General features: G+C 44.1%; 1 protein-coding gene across 5 annotated transcripts in view; it reads left to right on the top strand.

The window, feature by feature from the left end:
* The window catches only part of scara5 (scavenger receptor class A, member 5 (putative)), a 60,171-nt gene that overhangs the window by 15,605 nt on the left and 25,308 nt on the right, over positions 1-19,258 (top strand). The window contains exons 1-4 of one of the 5 annotated variants that reach the window (XM_057017299.1): positions 1,805-2,039; positions 2,110-2,257; positions 3,047-3,164; positions 7,083-7,211. In XM_057017299.1, the coding sequence (XP_056873279.1) occupies positions 2,177-2,257; positions 3,047-3,164; positions 7,083-7,211 (328 nt within the window). In that variant the 5' untranslated portion in view covers positions 1,805-2,039; positions 2,110-2,176. Of the gene's footprint in view, positions 1-455; positions 639-1,804; positions 2,040-2,109; positions 2,258-3,046; positions 3,165-7,082; positions 7,212-19,258 lie in introns of those variants that run through there. The other 4 variants (XM_057017295.1, XM_057017294.1, XM_057017296.1 and 1 more) reach the window with 4 other exon arrangements.

Here is a 19,258-nt window from a genome sequence, read left to right as displayed (position 1 = left end):
ACATTTCACGATCATCATGTCGTATAAAATGGATAATCATATAAAAAACGTGTGATTACTAGTTTATGATAAAAGTGTATTTTTGAACGTTTGTTTTGCTGATTAAGAACCTTTTGTATTTTTTGTGACGATCGCATCGCCATCGGGAGGTTTTTCCCAATGTCACATGACCGATAAGTTTTATACAATAAAATCATTTGACCAGTTTTTTTTTTTAACCTTGTGGTCAATGCTAAGAATTAAATCTTTGGAGCGACTTAAGACTACGCACGTATTTAAAAGTCGAGTATAATAAAGTGACCGGAACTTCCAGCTTCTCTCCAACGCTAGGGGGCGCCAGCAACCAAGAGGGGAAAAGCTTCCAGTTGAGGGAGAACTTGTGAACTTCAGCTTGACAACTTGTGGTCACATGACGATGTGGTTGATATATTACTGCAATCGTCGCTGTCCTCCAGAGCTGCTGACGGACTTCACCGCACCAACTGCATGTTTATTTCATGCATTTTCTGAGAGACGCATCGAACGGAGGATCGCCTGAAGATCCATGCAGCGTGCACACGCAGCGTGCACACGCAGCGTTGAGAGGGGGATTATGAGAAACGTGATTTCTGTTTCTGTTCCAGTTGACTTCTGACAAGGTGAGGAAGAAGTGTAAGATTGTTGGGTGGCTGCACATGCTGACTCTCATACTGTGGACTATATGCAGCATATTGGGTCTAAGCTTATTTTTTTCCTTTTTTTTTTTTTTTAAATCTTATTATCATTATTAGTAGTAGTAGTATGCTCTAGCTTTTTTATTATGCTGAACTTGCATAACCTTTGATGAGGGCAGGAAACGTTGGGAATTGCAACAAATGTGTTGCTTTGTGTTTTGGCACTTGTGTGAAGAAGTGCAATTAACTAAAATGGGTTAATGATGCACATGGATGGTTGAGCAATGGTATGTTGGTTTTTCATACTGAGACACTGAGGGGGACTGGCTCCAGTTAATATTGTCACTTCCGATATCTGTAATTGCATAGTTGATTCTCAGAGAATGCACAGTGTTTTTTTAAGCTTGACTGAAACTACAGATGACGTCGACAATCTGCAGACCACACGTCCTCCCTCCCTCTGACCTGCAGACAGGTGGATGCTCAGCCGGGAGCTTGTCACAATATTTCAACCCCTCCAATACTCCAATATAACCCTGATGCTCATATGTGCTACATGCAGCTGATACTCATCAATATCTCTGTATGTGCAGGTTTAGAGTAAATATTAATTCCCAAATGTACTTTAAATTTGACCCCCAAAATATTCTATGCTTCCCCCACTGTTTAACAATTTGATACTGATTTATTTCGATCATAAATAAACACTGACACCCATGTTATCATGTCTTTGTGTTCTTCCTGTAAAAGATATTTAAACCTTCAGTCATCACACCCTGGGGTAGATGCGTCCTGGGGTAGATGTGTTAAACTCTTTCTTTGTAAAACAGGTGTGAGATAAATGTTTGCTGTTAATTCAAGGCACTGACCCCCAAAAGGTCAAACATGCCACCATAAAATACTCTTCACAATACTGAAAAGTACTTGGTGGTGTCTATCGTCGGACATCCTGCGTCCCAGGCAGCTGTCTGAACGTGGTCTTTCTCTCGCTGCTCTGTGGCTCGTTTGAACAGCAACAACGAAGTAGGAAAAAAGAACCTCTTAAGATTCTTGAAACGCACTTCCTTAACTTTCTGTTGTTCTTGTTCTCAGGTCTTAAAAGTCCCGTAAGACATCTAAGAACTGTCTTCATAGTTCATGTGCAGACCTGCCGTACACACACACACACACCACACACACACACACACAGTTAGTAGGATCACCTAGGAGCTCTTAATGGTTCCTGTCCAGCTATATTCCAAATGTCAGCCAGAAGCCCCCACCACCCCACCACAACCTCTCTGTGATTAGAAAGTACAGACTGAGCATCTCTTTAATGATTTTATCAACCTGCCACTCATCCGCTGCCGAGGCTCATGGGAGATTCAGTCTTCATCTTGAGTCCAGGTGAGCGTGCTAATGACACAAGCAAGCTAATATGAAATATGAGGGCCTCACCGAGGGCTTTTATCTGCAGCTAACGATCCACCGAAGTAACATCCAATGTCAACTTTATTAGAACAGAATAACAACTTTGCCAGAGAATGGTATGGATTTCACAAAGTGCCACCCCATCAAGGACAATATCGCCCATTCAGTTTACTTTCCAGGACGGTGTTTTCGATGTAAGTATCCATGCAGCTGCTCAGCAGCTGTAACTGAATCTGTTTTTCTGCTCTCATAATCCACATGTGCTTCAATACTCGAGATGCCAACAGCCCAGCTGCACAGAAACAGCCCAGGGGACCAGCTATGATGTTGTAATCCAAATATCACGTGGTCATACATGTTCATAGACACGAAGCTGAATTGGTGCTTCATACAGAGAGGGTGAGAAAGTGACATGTCCACCAAGACAAGGAGGTCCAGGTCCTCACCTGATAATGTGATGTGGACATGGCTATAAAGAGGTGTGTTAGGAGCAAACCTCATGATTTCAACCTCTAAAGTTTGGGGCTCCTGCCATTTTCTTTCATAAGCAAATGCTAATTATCTTGGACCAACGTCTCCACCCTCAGTGGGGTTAATATGGTTTGGAAGCTGAGAGCAGTACATTTTATTGACCCATTTCCATTGTTTCTGACATTCAGAGACTAAAGCTCAGAACGATACGAAGCCTTCTACCAAGAGCATTTCAATCCTGCAGCATGTGTGTCCCAGCAGCAGGTGGCTGCCTGCTGCGACCTTTTGAGAATTGATATTCAGTTGCGCCAACATGCACCATTTGGACTGGTAACATTTACGTAATCCCTTTCATTCGTTCCATTTGATAGCTGATATAATATGATGGATGACGGATGTTCTTGGGCTTCCGTGTCAGTCGTGAGCTTCACTACCAGATCGATTTGTCACGTTGCAGCGATGCTTTGCCCACATGCTGTGATGTGCAGCCATTTCTGTTTGTGTCTTGTCAGGAGGAGATGGAGAACAAGGCCATGTATCTGAGCACGTACGAGGAGAGAGAGAACGGCTCCGTATACGAGGAGGCGTACGACGGACACAACCTGTCCAAACTCAGCCTGTGCGATGAAGGTGAGGAAGTGGCACGTGCTCAGATACTGATTTAGTCACCTACAAAAGAATACAGCTTCTTAGACTGTTTTTAGGATTGTTATATTTTTCTCTGGATTTATAATTGTAGCAACACTGTTCTGCTCTGCTCTCTACTCCTCAGTACAATTTATGGTCAGCTGGGGTTGCAAGTTGGCACAAACATCTTGAAACTTACAGGTGGCACTGACTCAATTTGACAACTGTGAGGAAACTGTGTGTGTGTGTGGAATCCTTGTCAGTAAAGGGACAGATAAATATCACCAAAAATAATGGAAGGATGTATTCTCGATCTGTGAAGGGTGCTCAGTGTGTGGAACAGAGTCCAGAATGCAAAATCTTGACTCTGATGGGAAGTAGGAAGTCATACATGGACTGGTTGCAGATTGAGGCAACCAAACAGGCAGAAATCCCAAGAGAGGTCCACGAGTGGAAGTAAGACTGACATCTAGGAAGACAAGACTTTCAAAATAAAACAGGAAGCATGCAAGAAAACCAAAAACATTCAAATATCCTTGTATTTTTCTTTTTGTTGGGACTATTATAGACATAATATGTTAACCAGCTCCAAACCCTGACCATCCCTTCTTAACCCCAACCATCCCATCTTAACCCTAACCCTCCCTTCGAAACCCGAACCATCCCATCTAAACCCTAACCCTCCCTTCGAAACCCGAACCATCCCATCTAAACCCTAACCCTCCCTTCGAAACCCCAACCATCCCATCTAAGCCCTAACCCTCCCTTCTAAACCCTAACCATCCCATCTAAACCCTAACCCTCCCTTCTAAACCCTAATCATCCCATCTAACCCCAACCATCCCTTCTAAACCCTAACCATCCCTTCTTAACCCTAACCATCCCTTCTAAACCCTAACCATCCTTTCTTAACCCTAACCATCCCTTCTAAACTCTAACCATCCCTTCGAAACCCCAACCATCCCATCTAAGCCCTAACCCTCCCTTCTAAACCCTAACCATCCCATCTAAACCCTAACCCTCCCTTCTAAACCCTAACCATCCCATCTAACCCCAACCATCCCTTCTAAACCCTAACCATCCCTTCTTAACCCTAACCATCCCTTCTAAACCCGAACCATCCCATCTTAACCCTAACCATCCCTTCTTAACCCCAACCATCCCTTCTAAACCCTAACCATCCCTTCTTAACCCTAACCATCCCTTCTAAACCCTAACCCTAATCCCAACTCAAGCCTTAACCATCCCTTCTAAACCCCAACCATCCCTTCTAAACCCTAACCATCCCTCTAAACCCTAACCATCCCTTCTAAACCCCAACCATCCCTTCTAAACCCTAACCATCCCTTCTAAACCCTAACCATCCCTTCTAAACCCCAACCATCCCTTCTAAACCCTAACCATCCCTTCTAACCCTAACCATCCCTTCTAACCCTAACCATCCCTTCTAAACCCTAACCCTAATCCCAACTCAAGCCTTAACCTTTACACCACGTTTGAACCTTTAAACATTTCCTAACCCTTCCAGTCAAAATGTCCTCATTTTCAAAAAGTGTCCTCAATTTGATAGTAGAATGTGGTTTTTGGTACTCAGCATGTACAAGTACACACACACACACACACACACACACACACACACACACACACACACATTCATTTCAATTCAACAATGTTCTCACCATTGGCATTAACGCTAAACCAGAACCAACATCTGCATGTGTGTGTGTGTGTGTGTGTGTGTGTGTGTCCCTGTGGTGTTCTTGGGTTTCTGGGAGTTTGCTGGGAAAGTCTCAGTTTGAGAATTTGTTGACATCTTAATGGGACATGAATGATGGCCACACACACCCCAAAATATGCATCTTCATCCAACATTTCTAATCCTACATCATCACACCTCATTCAGCCAATCAAAGAAGCCCTTCCCCGCCGTACCACGTTAAGCCCACTGGGGGGGGGCAAAGCAGTCAGGGGTCGTGAAGAGTGGGATCCAACTATTACTCACCACACTGGGGCCAATGTGCACGGCCAGTTCGACCCACATTAAAGGGGAAAGAACCTATTGTACCAGGAACTCAGAACCAGGTTCATCAGCTGCACTTTGTCATCTTCTCATGGATATTAAGAAGCGCATCTAACGACAAAGCTGACAAGGACAGGACGCTATAAGGAGGCCCACCCATCGCCACATTCAAAGCAGCTTTCGTGCAGACTGGGGCACATGTGCGTTTGATTTGGGGAGCAACAGGAATTAGGAGGTTGCACTCGTAACTTCACACGCAGACAGTGCCAGTAACTGACGGTACACCGGCCCTGTTTGAAATCAGCAACTACAGGGAGTCTGAACGGGACTTTGTCCCTCGTGATTGTTCAATTCCCTCAACACTGCTACAATTTCATTTCAGTCTAAATCATTATCCAGCATCCAATATTTCATTTAAAAATGTTTCTTATTAGTTCTTTTTTCCCTCATAAATTTATTGGTAGCTCAGTCTGTTGTGAACTGGGCTGAGAAGCGGCGGCTTCTTGGTTGGAGCTCTAGTGCAGACAAAGTGGAAAGTGCCAGAATCCCTTCAGAGCACTGCCGGGGCACTCTTGAGCAAGGTACCAAAGCCACAAATGCTCACATAGAGCCCTGCAATGAACTGGTGACTCATCCAGGGGTGGACATTAGGGATGAAGCGGTTGAGACGAGACGAGAATTTATTGGACAACCTTAGAGAATGAGCATGTTCGTTCACTTGTGGAGATGATTCCTGTTCCTCCTGGTTTATAGGGAATCACGGATCCCTGCCTGCACTTCATTACTCTCTTTGGAGGAGCTTTTGCTTCAGCTAGATGTCAGCTCTGTGGGGTCTTGATCTATAAATCGACCCCCACTATGCATGGTGATGGGAATCACCAGTGGCAACCGGGCAGCTTTTTCTAGTTGGAACCATTTCTCCCAATAATGAGAAGTTTGCAGAAGCCTCTGAGTTTTCCAGATTGCAGAAGCTGACGGCTACCCAGGAGACAATGAGTCTTGTGGTCATCAGAAGAGGATTAAGAGAAGAAAATGTGTCAGGATATTCCTGAAAGTGTCTGGGTGCACTTCCATGACAACGGCACACATGACGATGAAGTCAGGAGTAAAGACGGAGGAAATGTTTATTCAGTTGGGTTTCTTTAACAAAGCCGAGTCCCGTGTTGGGATCCACCACTGGCTGTTGCTCCAGTCTTGATTGTTGACGGTGACTTTTGGAAGTGCCACGCAAGGCTTCGTGCTGCATATCAGTGGGATCACAGAGGATCAAAGACCTTGTCATACCTGTCCATTCCAAAGACCAAGGGGGCAGCTTGGCCTCAAAATTCTTCATCACAGTCCCATTAAAGCAGTTTCATTGTAGGCAACTACACGTTTGCGTTATGCTAACAGCAGGCTTGCTCCAACTCCATATGGGTTAGGGTTAGGACACAAACAAAGACCTTTGGAGTGCTTAAACATCTCCTGCATGCAGGCAGAATAACAAGGTATCAGAAGACAGGCAGATTAGGTGCTGACGAGGATGGTTTTGCTTGGACAGTGTTGTTGCTGTTTTCAGGTACTTTTAAACAGACTCGGGGAAAAGTTAGTGAATTATACCCAGTTCCATACATCCAGTCCACGTGTTTTCCAACTGTACATTCCACATGTGAAGCAGTTGTGTTTGTCCTATGCTGGAATGTGCTTGTTTGTGCACCCAAATGTGCAGTTCAGCAAACATGTGCAGGCATTTTGACTCACCCATCTCCGAGGGATGTCAGTTACACAAGGATGCAACGGCCTATTGGAATCCTTTACATTTTATTTGGGTCTACAACAAATCCAAATTTAGGCATAATTTTGGCGCATTGCAAACCCTTTTAGGTTTCTTTAGTTTTGAAGTCTAATCTTCCCACCTCTAGGTTCCAGTAAGCGTCGCAGGAAGCAGGATCAGCGCTGCGGTCACCTGAACTCCCTGTCAGCCATCAAGTATGCCATTGTCCTTCTCTACATCCTGGTTATCCTCACCATCTTTGGACTCTGCCTGGCAGGTAGGACATGTGCGAGCGGATCTATATATGTATTGGATTAAGTGAGCTGTGGTTCTGGTGCTTAACAAGGCACTTTTTTATTTGTTATGAAGCTTTACAGCCTATACATTTAGCTATACATTTAGCTTTCCTCTCACCCTTCAAAACAACAGGCAATAGTGGAAACAGCCCTGTCCAAAAGCACATTTATCGGGTCCCAATAACAAGTCTGGCGAGCAGCACAAAGAGTCGCACCAATTGGTGCGCAATGAAACTGCAGCATGGAAATTTGGACCTGCCGGTGCCAACAGATTATCTATTCAAACATATCGTTCAGTCGGTGTTGCAGAACTCCCACCACTGCGGTTCTGCAGTTCCTCTGGGCTCGTTTGGAAAGCCCTGGCACAGTGCCAATGTAGCTGTGCGTGTAGCTGTGTGTGTAGCTGTGTGGGTGTGTGTGTAGCTGTGTGGGTGTGTGTGTAGCTGTGTGGGTGTGTGTAGCTGTGTGTGTGTGTAGCTGTGGGTGTGTGTGTGTGTAGCTGTGTGTGTGTGTAGCTGTGTAGCTGTGGGTGTGTGTGTGTGTGTGTGTGTGTGTGTGTAGGTGTGTGTGTGTGTAGCTGTGTGTGTGTGTAGCTGTGTGGGTGGGTGTGTGTGTAGCTGTGGGTGGGTGTGTGTGTGTGGAGGGGGGGTGCACACACGCGTGTGTGTGAGTAAGAATAAGAATTCCTTGAATGTGTGGAACTTTATGGCTGCTAACTTCTGAGAGCCCTGCTGTGGCCTCCTTGTAAATGTCAGCTGTGTTTGTGGAGTGCAGCTGGACAAAAGGAAGGCTGAAAAGCCAGACTAATTAAGGAAGATGGAGTTAAAAAAGAAGAGTGACAGAACTGGATCAGGGTTTAAAAAGCTGTCTGTCGCGTAGAATCTGGTGCTTTGTTATGCATTTTGTGTTCAGTAGATACATGCAAGACATAAATCACTCGGTTCCCACGTGTCCTTCATCGTCTGGCGATATTCAAATGTTAAAATCGGCTGCTAGCGTTCCCCTCCCCCACCCATGCTCCACTTTCCTTTTGGACCCATTTCTGTTGCAGCTGTTGCTCCTCCTGCTCCTCACCCACCTCAGCTATCAGAGTCAGGACAATCCATACGGGGACATTTCTTTTGATGACTGAACCTCAGGGCAGCAGGAAGTTCAGTGGTTAGCATTTCTCTGTAGAATTGGCATGTTCTTCCATGCCTGTGTGGTTTCCATCAGAGTCCAAAATCCTGCAGATTAGCTTGATTGCTCTGAATTATCCTGAGGTATGTGTGTGTACAGGAATGTTGTTGTGTGTCCTGGCAGGGATGAGTTCCAGGTGGAGTAGACCTCAACACCCTGTGTGACCCTGACTAGGCTCCATAGATGGATGATGGATGGAGTTATTTTAAGGCTAATTATGTTCTTCTGTCAGTTGCTCCCTTTTGATTGCAGTCAGTCAGTCAGTCAGTCAGTCTTTTATATAGCGTCTTATACAATCAAAATTGTTTCAAGGCCCTCTCCAGAACCCCAGGGCCTGACCCCAGACAAGCAACAGTGGCAGGAAAAACTCCCCTTTAACAGGAAGAAACCTTGAGCAGGACCAGGCTCGTGTAGGGGGACCCTCCTGCTGATAAGGGGGGGGGGGGGGGGTAGAGAGAGAGGAGGGGAGGGGAGAGGAGAGAGGAGAGGGAGAAGGAGAGGGAGGGAGGGGAGAGGAGAGGAGAAAGAGGAGGGGAGAGGAGAGAGAGGGAGGAGGGGGAGAGGAGAGGAGGGGAGGGAGGGAGGGGAGGGGAGAGGAGAGAGGGAGGGAGGGGGAGTTCGGTTGAGGAGGAGCGAGGGAGAGGGGAGTCGAGGGAGCGTTCTTGGCTTTTAGCTTTAGTTTTCCTTTCTCTTGAGGAGTCTCGCTTTTCTCTTCTAGGCTCTGTCTTTCTTTCTTTTCTCTTCTCTTTCTCTCTTTTCTCTTCTCGGCTCTCTCTTTCTTTCTTTTTCTTTCTCTTCTCTTTCTTTCTTTTCTCTTCTCTTTCTTTCTTTTTCTTTTCTCTTCTCTTTCTCTCTTTTCTCTGGAGGAGGAGGGGAGAGTTCTTTCTTTCTTTTCTCTTGAGAGGGGAGGAGAGGAGAGGGAGAGGAGAGAGGGAGGGAGGGGAGAGGAGAGGGAGGGAGGGAGGGAGGGGAGAGGAGGGGAGAGGAGAGAGAGGAGAGGAGAGGGAGGGAGGGAGGAGAGGGAGGGAGGAGAGGAGGAGGGGGAGAGGAGAGGAGAGGGAGAGAGGGAGGGGAGGGGAGAGGAGAGGGAGAGAGGGGAGAGGAGAGGAGGAGAGGGAGGGAGGGAGGGAGGGAGGGAGGGGAGAGAGGGGAGGAGGAGAGGGAGGGGAGAGGAGAGGGAGGGAGGGAGGGAGAGAGAGCAGAGGGAGAGGAGAGGAGGGAGGGAGGGAGGGAGGGGAGAGGAGGAGGAGAGGGAGAAGGAGAGGAGAGGGAGGGAGAGAGAGGAGAGGGAGGGAGGGAGGGGAGAGGAGAGGAGAGGAGAGGAGAGAGAGGAGGGAGGGGAGAGGAGAGGATAGAATAGGTAGAGCATAAAAATACATTATATTAATTAAAATAAGCTGCCAGTTGAGTTGAGTGGGCCAGCAGGGTCGGAGGTCAGTAGGTCAGCATACAACTATGAAGGCGGCGATACCTGTCGATGAATCCTGGCTGATTCTATGACAGAGGAATTAGTAGCATCCTGTTCAAAGATGCACAGTAAGTACACGGATCTTCTTATTGCAGATGTAAGTGCAACCACAGGCAGGTGGCTCATGGGTAATGTCCTGCTTGTAGTAGCAGGTCTGGGATAGAGAGCTGTCTCGCATCAAGGACTTCATTGAAATTGCTTCCATGTTTGGTGGAGTCCAACACTTCGAGAGGTCAGGTGCTTGATCGGGCTTGGTCTGCATCACAGGGCTATTTGTTGAGTGACTTCTTCCAAATGAGGTCTGAAAATGCAACCAAAGCAGCTCTTCTAAATGAAACAGGCTGACAGTAATGCTAAGTGGCTCCAGCGTTATTGCAGACGTTTGTGTCTTCCTTCACGCCTGATTGCAATGACGAGCTTAAATCACAACTTTTGGGTTTGGAGTCCAAGCTCCGGCAGCGTCATCACACACGTGACGCCATTGTTTCCACTCTCACATTGAATGCTGGGAAACATGATGGAGTGTTTGTTATTCTTTCCATGTGTCTCTTCACTGACGGACAATATTCATATTCATGTCATTAAACGAAATGGCTCGTGGTTGTATTTGTGCTTGGGTATTGCGGTAGGGTTGTGTGTTAGAGACACTTGTGTTGTGTTCTGAATTGTCTGAACCCAAATTTTCAGTTCTGTTAATCACAGTTGACTGGTTTGACATTGGCAGACCTTTAGTCATGCAGTTACACCCAGGCCGGCTGAAGGTTCACTAGCTTTAGCTCGGTGGAAATGACTCTTTTACCACATTTATTGCTCTTTCTTGTGAAAAAGACTTGTGTGCTTTTTAAGCTTCAGACCACTTTTTTTCCTGTTTAAAGTCATCTTGTTGCAGACATAAATTAAAATGAGGATAATGATCACCTCTTCCATCAAGCCATAATGATCATCAGTTGTGGCAAATTTTGTAAAGCTGCTGTATTAAAGCTGAGAAGCTGTTTTGTGGTTTAATTGGGCATTATTTCCCATCACGTCAGAAAACACAATAATTAGGCTCATTAAGTCTGGTACAGCTTGTATCAGTAATATGGCATTTAATCTCCTTTTTAGATGTACAAAGATGAGCTTACACAAGATGCTATATTGGCTGAGGTGCTCCTCTTTACCCGTTTCAGCTCTATACATTGCAAATAAACCAAGCTGCTTTGCATTTGAAGTTGGGATCTTGCGACCTTTTTATCTCTTCATGGAAACAGGTACAAAAGATGGCTCGTGTCTGCTTTGCTGTGGTACAAAACGACTTTAGTTAGCATCTAAAAACATGGATTATATTATCCAAAAAGACCGACTCAAGGCCTTTCTCTGGATCTTTATTCATAAGGTGGATTAATTGAAAACACTGACCAAAAAAAACCTGATTAGGATCTTTTGCCAAACTGCTGCAGTAGAATCCTTCAGTAAGATGAGTGGTCTGGATATTTTCTTCTTCTTTTTCGCAGTTCTCCACTAAAGAGCAATTTTGTCACCCTTTGTTTAAACTTGAAGCGTATGTTCATGTATAAAATGACCGTCCTTTACCTCCGAGGATCTCTGGACGAGAGCAAAGTTCTAGCCAGAGTAACTGACCCTAACAAAACCACATCATAACACGATGCAACTCCTTTTTGGAAGTCATGCATTCGCAACGTGATAGCTGACAAAATCCATCTTGAATTTGAACCATATGTGTTGGAATACCCTCATGAAAAGGGTACATCCCACAATACAAGTGCCACTGCTGATGCCTTTCCAGAGAAACTTTGAAGGGTCAAAAATAGGCCCCTTGTGACATCAAGCAGGCCGTATTTTAGCTGCTCCAGATTAGGCGTGACCGAGGAATTCCTCCCGTTGCAGCAGAGTGAATTTGCATGTAAGATTTCTTTAGCAGACTTTAATTATGACATCAAATCAAATCAATAAAGTATTCTGATTCTGAAAATAGAGCAACGAGACCAGAACTTGAGAATATGTGCACTCAAATCTACTTTTCCACATATGCTCCATATAATCACAGCCCCAAACTTAGGCTGGCAGACTGACCCCCGAACAAGGTAATAAAAACCTGAATACACACAGAGACACACAATAAATCACACATGTGCACAGGAATGTCAAGACATGCACATTCAAATTACATGACAGTACACGCACGCACGCTACATCCACACGGCCAGACTCAAAGTGAGGTGGGGACCCCCTGAGATTAATTAAATTCCATACTATTGTCACGCTCTATCCCATAGAAATGGGACCAAAGAAGTTCCAGCGTTCCATATTGGAGTTCCTCACAGGAGGCAGCAGCACAAAATGAACAGATCATACACACACACACACACACACACACACACACACACAAGGAGACAAGAGACGGCTCAGAAGTCCGTCTGCAGCCTCATTAACATGTCAGGACTAATTGTGGCAGACTTCATTCTCTGGGTGTCATCTGAGTGAGCTGCAAAGAAGCTTCGTGTTGAGTTTCGAGTCAGCAGACCTGGAAAGGAAAATTGGACAAATCTGCCTGACCTGTTGAACATTAATCTTCAAATCAATGAAAACAACATGACTTTGATACATTTTCTTGACTTTGTTTTATCACTTTTATCTGGTCTCCTTAAGAAACTGACTAAAAAAAGCAAATAACAGGTTGAGAGGTTTAGTGTTATTTGGACCCAGTCACTCAGATATTAGAAGAGAGATTATCTAGAAAGCGGGAGTCTTTAAATAAATAAAAGAGGCGGCTGGTTCTTTTAAAGCAGGGGTGGGGAACCCCCGGCCTCCGGGCTGTATACGGCCTACGAGACCATTTCTACCGGCCCGCAACGCAATAAGATTTTTATATTTTATATGTGCACTTATACAATGGGACCGTTCGCTAAACTCCGCGAGCTGTGAGTAGAAGCAGTAGCGTATTTTTGCCTTTCGTATCCTGAAATTTATTTCGTAACGAGGAAATATTTTCCCGTTTTCTGAGATAAAACAGACGGTTATGTTATGTCCGAGTCAAGGTCAGGGTCAGTGAACACAGCATGTGATGTACGTAGTGGGCTGGACTGATTGACACGGACGAAAAATGCATAGCGAAACACGCTAAACTCGACGAATTGAAAGGACAGATGAGTTTGGATAAAATTAATGCTCTTCGTCGGAGTTTGGAGGCTCAACAAGCAGCTTTCACACGACCATGTACCGACAGAGAGAATATTATGCGTGCAAGTTTTGTGGTGAGTGAATTAATAGCCACGAAGCTGAAACCTCATGCCGAAGGAGAGTTCGTGAATGTGCCTCGTAGCCGCCGCTGAGGCGCTCGTGCCGGACAAAGCAAAATTGTTTCAAAGCGTGAGTTTTTTTTCGTGAATAACTATTGAACTAAGACATATATTGTTATGATTCCAGTGGCTAACGGTATGTTTTTATGGTCAAGGAATCTAAATATGTAGTCAAAGTATATGTGGGACTAATATTTATGGTGGAAATCACAATATGCCAGGAATTGTTGCGCTTGGCGGAGGTCTGCGCTCTCCGAGTGCTTTCTAGTTGATATTATTATTGTCTTTATCTTTCTTTTTCATTTATTTTCTTGATTATCTTGTTGTATTGCAGTTTTTGTGAGTAGAGGCCTCAAACAGGCCCTTACGGGTCTCTTGCCTCAACTCTGCACCTCTTTTTTTATTGTTTTGTATGATCATGAAAACATTTTACTTGTTTGTCATTTTATTCTATTTTTTTGGGTGATTTTATATGCATGTGTGCTAAATAAATAATTCAAACTCAAATGCAGCAATCATGAGACTTAGTAACACAGTGGTTATAGACTTTTTTTGTCTTTGCATCATTGACGTGGTCGTAGAATTTTTATTTTGAAGCTCTAGTTTGCTTTTTTTTTAAATAAACGGTTCAAGATGCATTCTCATAGCTATGCCCCCGCCCCCATCTTACACACACCTAATTCCTAGCTGGCAGCCCATTGGAAGTAATAACCACGCAAAATATTGTCATCAAAGGCAATATTTTCCAATACTGCAGATGTTTAATGCATATTTAAAATAAAGCTGCAGGCACCTCTGATGCCTCTTTCCAGACACAGTTACACTTTTTAAAATTCTATTAGAGGGAGAACTTCCAAAATATTGTAGTAACCTCACTTAATTACTCTTCTAAAGGTCTTTTTTACAAGTAGAGCAATTAAACAGAGCACAAAGCAGCTTTTACTGAGCTGTGTCTGTTCTTCTGTGTGTGTGTGTGTGTGAGGGGGGGGGGGGGGGGGGGCGTAGGTAAACTATTGAAAGGTGGAATCACTGTGCAGAACTGAGCATTATTAAAAGACACTCATCAGTTTGGCCTCAGTGGGACTCTCTTCAGCAGAAATATTGATGATTCCACTCTTGTTTATTCTGCAGCCATGTTTTGAAATATGAAATGGGCTCGTTGTGTCATCTGCAAATGCATTTTCAAAGGAAATGGAGAAGATTCAAATGAAAGAAATCCAGTAAAATCGATTGTTGTAGAATTGTTGTAGTGTTCATGTTCAGGCTCGGCTGTTCACACGCTGTCCTGGTGATGCAAACACAGCAGAATGGCCGTCGTTTCAGTCGTGGGCTCAACCGATTTATCCAGTCAGGAAACATACAAATATGCAGACTAAAAGCAGCCTCGCACTCATGGGAAATTGTGCTGCTTCTCACACCTCTAGCCTCACTTTGAAATCACATCTGACGATCCTGCAATGATTAAAGTGGAGACCCAACTATGGCCGTTGCCATCTGCAGGCCTCCCCTCCCCAGAAACCCACAGCTGCATGGAGGCGCTGCTGCGTGTTTTCTTCCCATTAAAGGACCAAATAAGCCGAAATCCTCCAGTCATATTTATCCACTCCAGTATATTCCATTCAACCACAGCTCACCAGCCATGTTTACAACTGATATGTTTAAGTTGTTCAAGTGTAATTGGTGGTGTTGTGGTGACGCGTAGGTAGTGACAGCTGCGGTGCTGGTTCTGAGCTGCGGGAGGGTTCACGACCCCACAGCTGACATGTGGTTCTCATCACACTGGTACCATTCGCAGTGAAAGCTAACAACAGAACCTAAGTTGAAAAACATGTTTAGGTGCAAATCGAAGGGATCCAATTGAGTACGTAGAGATTTCCATTTGGATCAAAGCTCAATGATAAGTATCAAAATACAAGAAGGCGTTGAAGACTAAAATTACAAGGTTTTTCATGTTCTACTGTGACCTCCTTGTTGCTGCTGCAACGATCCCTTGAAATCTGGCTCTCACGCGCTGTGTTTCATCTTCTGGAAGCTGATCTCTGGATCTCTTCTCATCCAGGAAGCAACAGAACACAACTGCTGCCCTTTCATCCAGTGGTGAGGGAAGTAGGCCGTTGCTGCTCCGAGATTTAAGATCCTGGAACAATTTCAGGACATTCACAGAGAGACTCTTTCTTCTTTCTTTCCCTCTTTCCTGCCACTGTCCAAGTCCAGACTGTAGGCTGAGGGAAAGCAGGAAAACAAGGATGTAACAGGGCCCATTTTACAGGAAACATTGGTCTCCAAGTGCCTTCATGAAACACTAACCTGAAATTTGCCTCATGGACGGGATGATACTAATTATATCAGGGTTTTTATCCAAAGTGTCACGTTTGCCATGTTATGATGTTGCATGAAAAGAGCCTTTGCTTTGGTTGTCTGTTCTAAAATTCAATCCAAATTATTAAATTCAAAAGTGGCAGCCAGGATGAGGCCAGAGGCTCTGTTGTGATTCCCGAAAAAATATAAGCCAAGTTAGACTCATTTGAGTCCAATGATGAATGAGTTCTCCCAGTTGATCTCCTCTCGGATCCGTCTTGTACAACCAGAGCCTTTTTTTTCTAGAATTCCTGTCAGTGTAGTCTGTTTGTGTTCCATCATCATCGCCATTGGTGTCCAACTAACCCAAAATATAGTATGTGAGTGTGATCCAACCCTAACCCTCAAGTATTTCTGCACCTGAATTTACAGTCAAAAAGCTTAAAGAGGCAGTTCTGAACCTGAGCGAAATGATCGGTCTACATGTCTAAAGTGGTTCTGAACCTGAGCGAAATGATCGACCCACATGTCTAAAGTGGTTCTGAACCTGAGCGAAATGATCGACCCTAACCCTAACTAACACTAACTAACACTAACCCTAACTAACACTAACCCTAACTAACACTAACCATAACAAACTCTAACCCAAGACAAGAGGACTCACTCTTTTAACCAATCACAGTCAGTCTCTTCTTCCCTCATTTGTTTTGTGACGTGTAGTTGAATTTTGGTTTTCAAATGATGAGACATGATTGGTCTCCAGCAACGAGGACCCCACACGGATTCCCAGTAAATTTGCCTGTTTTCCTGGATGTCCTCATCTATAGTGGGACCATAAAGACATGAGGACACGTGACTAAAACAAAAGGACTGAACTAAAAACTTCTTTTCTCTGCTGAACTCCACATGTTTCCTATTAAATAATTATGAATGGAAACAATAAGTGCAGCAGACACGGGTACATTTGAACGAGAACATCATATATGAGGATTCGATACAGGGCTGCTATGAACCTCTAATGAAACTTGATTGTCACTGCTTGTAGTTTGACAAAAATTAATACAGAAAATAAGGGATGTTTTTTGCAAACAAAAGTTTGATAGATGTAGTATTTAATGGATGCCACCATAGCTGCACACAAGCACCCACGCATATGCAGAAACATGAACACACACACACACGATATGAGAGACTAAAGACAGAGGGAGGTCTATCTGAAGTGCATTCCTCTGTGACTACAGCTGAAGACAGTGTGGTGCCTTCATCAGTGTGCAGAGTGACATGTGCTCTGTTTTTCTGTTCAGGTTTGCGTGTGCGTGTGTGTGTGTGTGTGTATTTTAACATTTCAGTGGAAAAAAGGGTTTTTTGGACATTTCAATATCTATTAGATAGAAACAGGAAACACGGGATTAATGGTATGCAGCAAATGTCCTGGACTCAAATCCGGGTCGGCTGCAGCAAGACTGTAACGTCTGTTTATGGGGCGCGAGCTCTACTGGCCGAGCTCACCCAGGACTCAGAACTAGAAAGCCCTTAGTTAGCCCTCAGTTTGATTTGATTTGATCCTCTCATGGAACCTGTTGGGATGTAGTTTAACTAAATTTAACCTTTTTGTATAAATCCTATGGCTTGTGGGATTTTTTTTTTGCTTATTTGGTTTTCCAGGTCATTAGGAATAGCCCTAACATAAATTAGGAATTGCAGTGATTTGTTTGCAGAGGTGCCTGTGCTGCACTTTTTTTGCTCCCTGCAGATATTTTGACATCTCATGAAACCACCAAAGATCACATTTAATAATTAGGGTGAACAATTAGACAGCTGGTGAGAGGTGTGTAAAAAGAGCAGGGGTTCATGGAATACCCGCTTCCTCTGTTTTCACAAGCAGTGCCTTTTTTCTGCCTGGAATGTACGCGCCTTGGTCCCCACTGGGCTGTAAAATGAACGATTTCATGGTGTAATGTTCAAGATACGGTTTCAAAATATCTCCTGGGCTATGGCGGCGTTACCATGCAACATGTTCTGAACACAACATGAACCTGGAGTGCTTTTTGCTCATTAGGCACAGAAACGGATGGAGAAAAACCAAAGTAATGTTCCTTCATTTTGCCACATGAGAATGAATTTTCCTGAACAGGTTTAATGTGATTGCATCAAAATTGTTTTAGCTCCACATCATGTTGGCCAAAGACTTCACAATCCTCTGACAGCAACTTGAAATCTTTTGCGTCATTCTTATTTGCCCTGTCATGGAGATTCATGGTTTCCAAGCAAGAGGCTGAAAGGGTTAGTGCCAATTGAGATGGAAATAATTCTCCGCTATGTTTGCTTTAGTAAAGTCATGACATTTTTGTACAGACATGAAAGCTCCAAGTTGGCTCACTAGAAGTAAATTTGATACAAAAGAGTTTTGAGCATCACCTATTTTCTTTTATTATTGGGCTTCATGATTCACAGAAGAGCTCTGCCTACCTTTGCATTGATGGCAGCATAAGTTCCTCTCTTAGCTGCTGCTGTGGATGGAAATGATGTCACCACCCAAAATGACATTAAGGCTTTCTTCATCATAGCTCAGCCATTTTCATGTCATTCTGAAATAGAAACTTTATTCTGTCTGCACAATGACACTTTCTCACACTCGATGTATTTGTGATCTTGACAATCTGAATGATCATTTCAGAAAGATTGTAAATTTTGGTCTGTTGGACTGGAGATGAGGCAGGTGTTTTGGTTGATATCATTACATTAGGTTACAGGAAAACTATGTCTTTTGGAAACTTCCACATTATTTCCAGGGAACTCGGCACTAATATGCTCAGTGTGCTGCATCGATGGCCAATGGGAACAGGATAACAAGCCTTACAAGCCGTTTGGCATGCCCTCCCGAGACATCCACTCCGGTTTCAACCTTCAGAGAAGCAGAATCTGCTTCCCATTTGAAACCAGCGATCAACAGTCATTTCCTACAGCTAACCACATGGTTTCAGTGCCTAAACTCAACCATCTGTGACAAAATCCCTCCCAAGCTCAACCATGGGGCCTTTTTGCCTGAATTTAAGATCTCCCAGATGATTTCTTGTTAACCAAACTGCACTAACTGTGTGTCACACCCGAAATCACATGCAAATGTTTGCCTTGTGACATAAAAGAGATGGCTTCCTGTGATGCAGCAGCATGATTTACAGAGTCTACCACATGCCTTAAGTATTTCAGGTGTGTTTGCAGTGACCCTGAATTCGAATGCAACGGTAACACAGTGGGACCTCTACTTACGAAATTAATTGTTCCCAGAAGTTGTTTCGTAACCTGAAAATTACTTAAGTAGAGACGCGTTTTCCATGTAAATGCCTTAATCCGTTCCAAAAATTCGGACATAATTTTTTTATAAATCCTAAAAATGCATCAAAACATGTAACAAATACATGTTACAATTAGATCACCGCACAATAAATGTAGGAATTCAGTGCAAGGCTTCTCCAGGAACAAAATGAAATTTATTACAGGCTAATCTTACATTAGCCGTCATTACTAGCCACGAACGTTACCACAACAACCATCTAATGGACAAACTTACGAACACCCACAATAAATAAAAGTTAAACGAAGGCGACGCTGGGATACACACAAACTTGTACATATTGACGTCCCTCCTAGCCAATGGGATTACAGGAAGATGCTAGGCGATAGCCAATGGCAGAGCAGCTACAAGCATGTTTGCGTTCGCTAAACTCCGCGAGCTGCGAGTAGCAGCTGTAGCGTATTTTTTTCCTTTCGTATCCTGAAATTT

Source organism: Takifugu flavidus, chromosome 19 (genome assembly GCF_003711565.1).
Source record: "Takifugu flavidus isolate HTHZ2018 chromosome 19, ASM371156v2, whole genome shotgun sequence".
In the NCBI taxonomy this organism is placed as follows: domain Eukaryota; kingdom Metazoa; phylum Chordata; class Actinopteri; order Tetraodontiformes; family Tetraodontidae; genus Takifugu; species Takifugu flavidus.
This window is presented reverse-complemented; position numbering and strand designations above follow the sequence as displayed.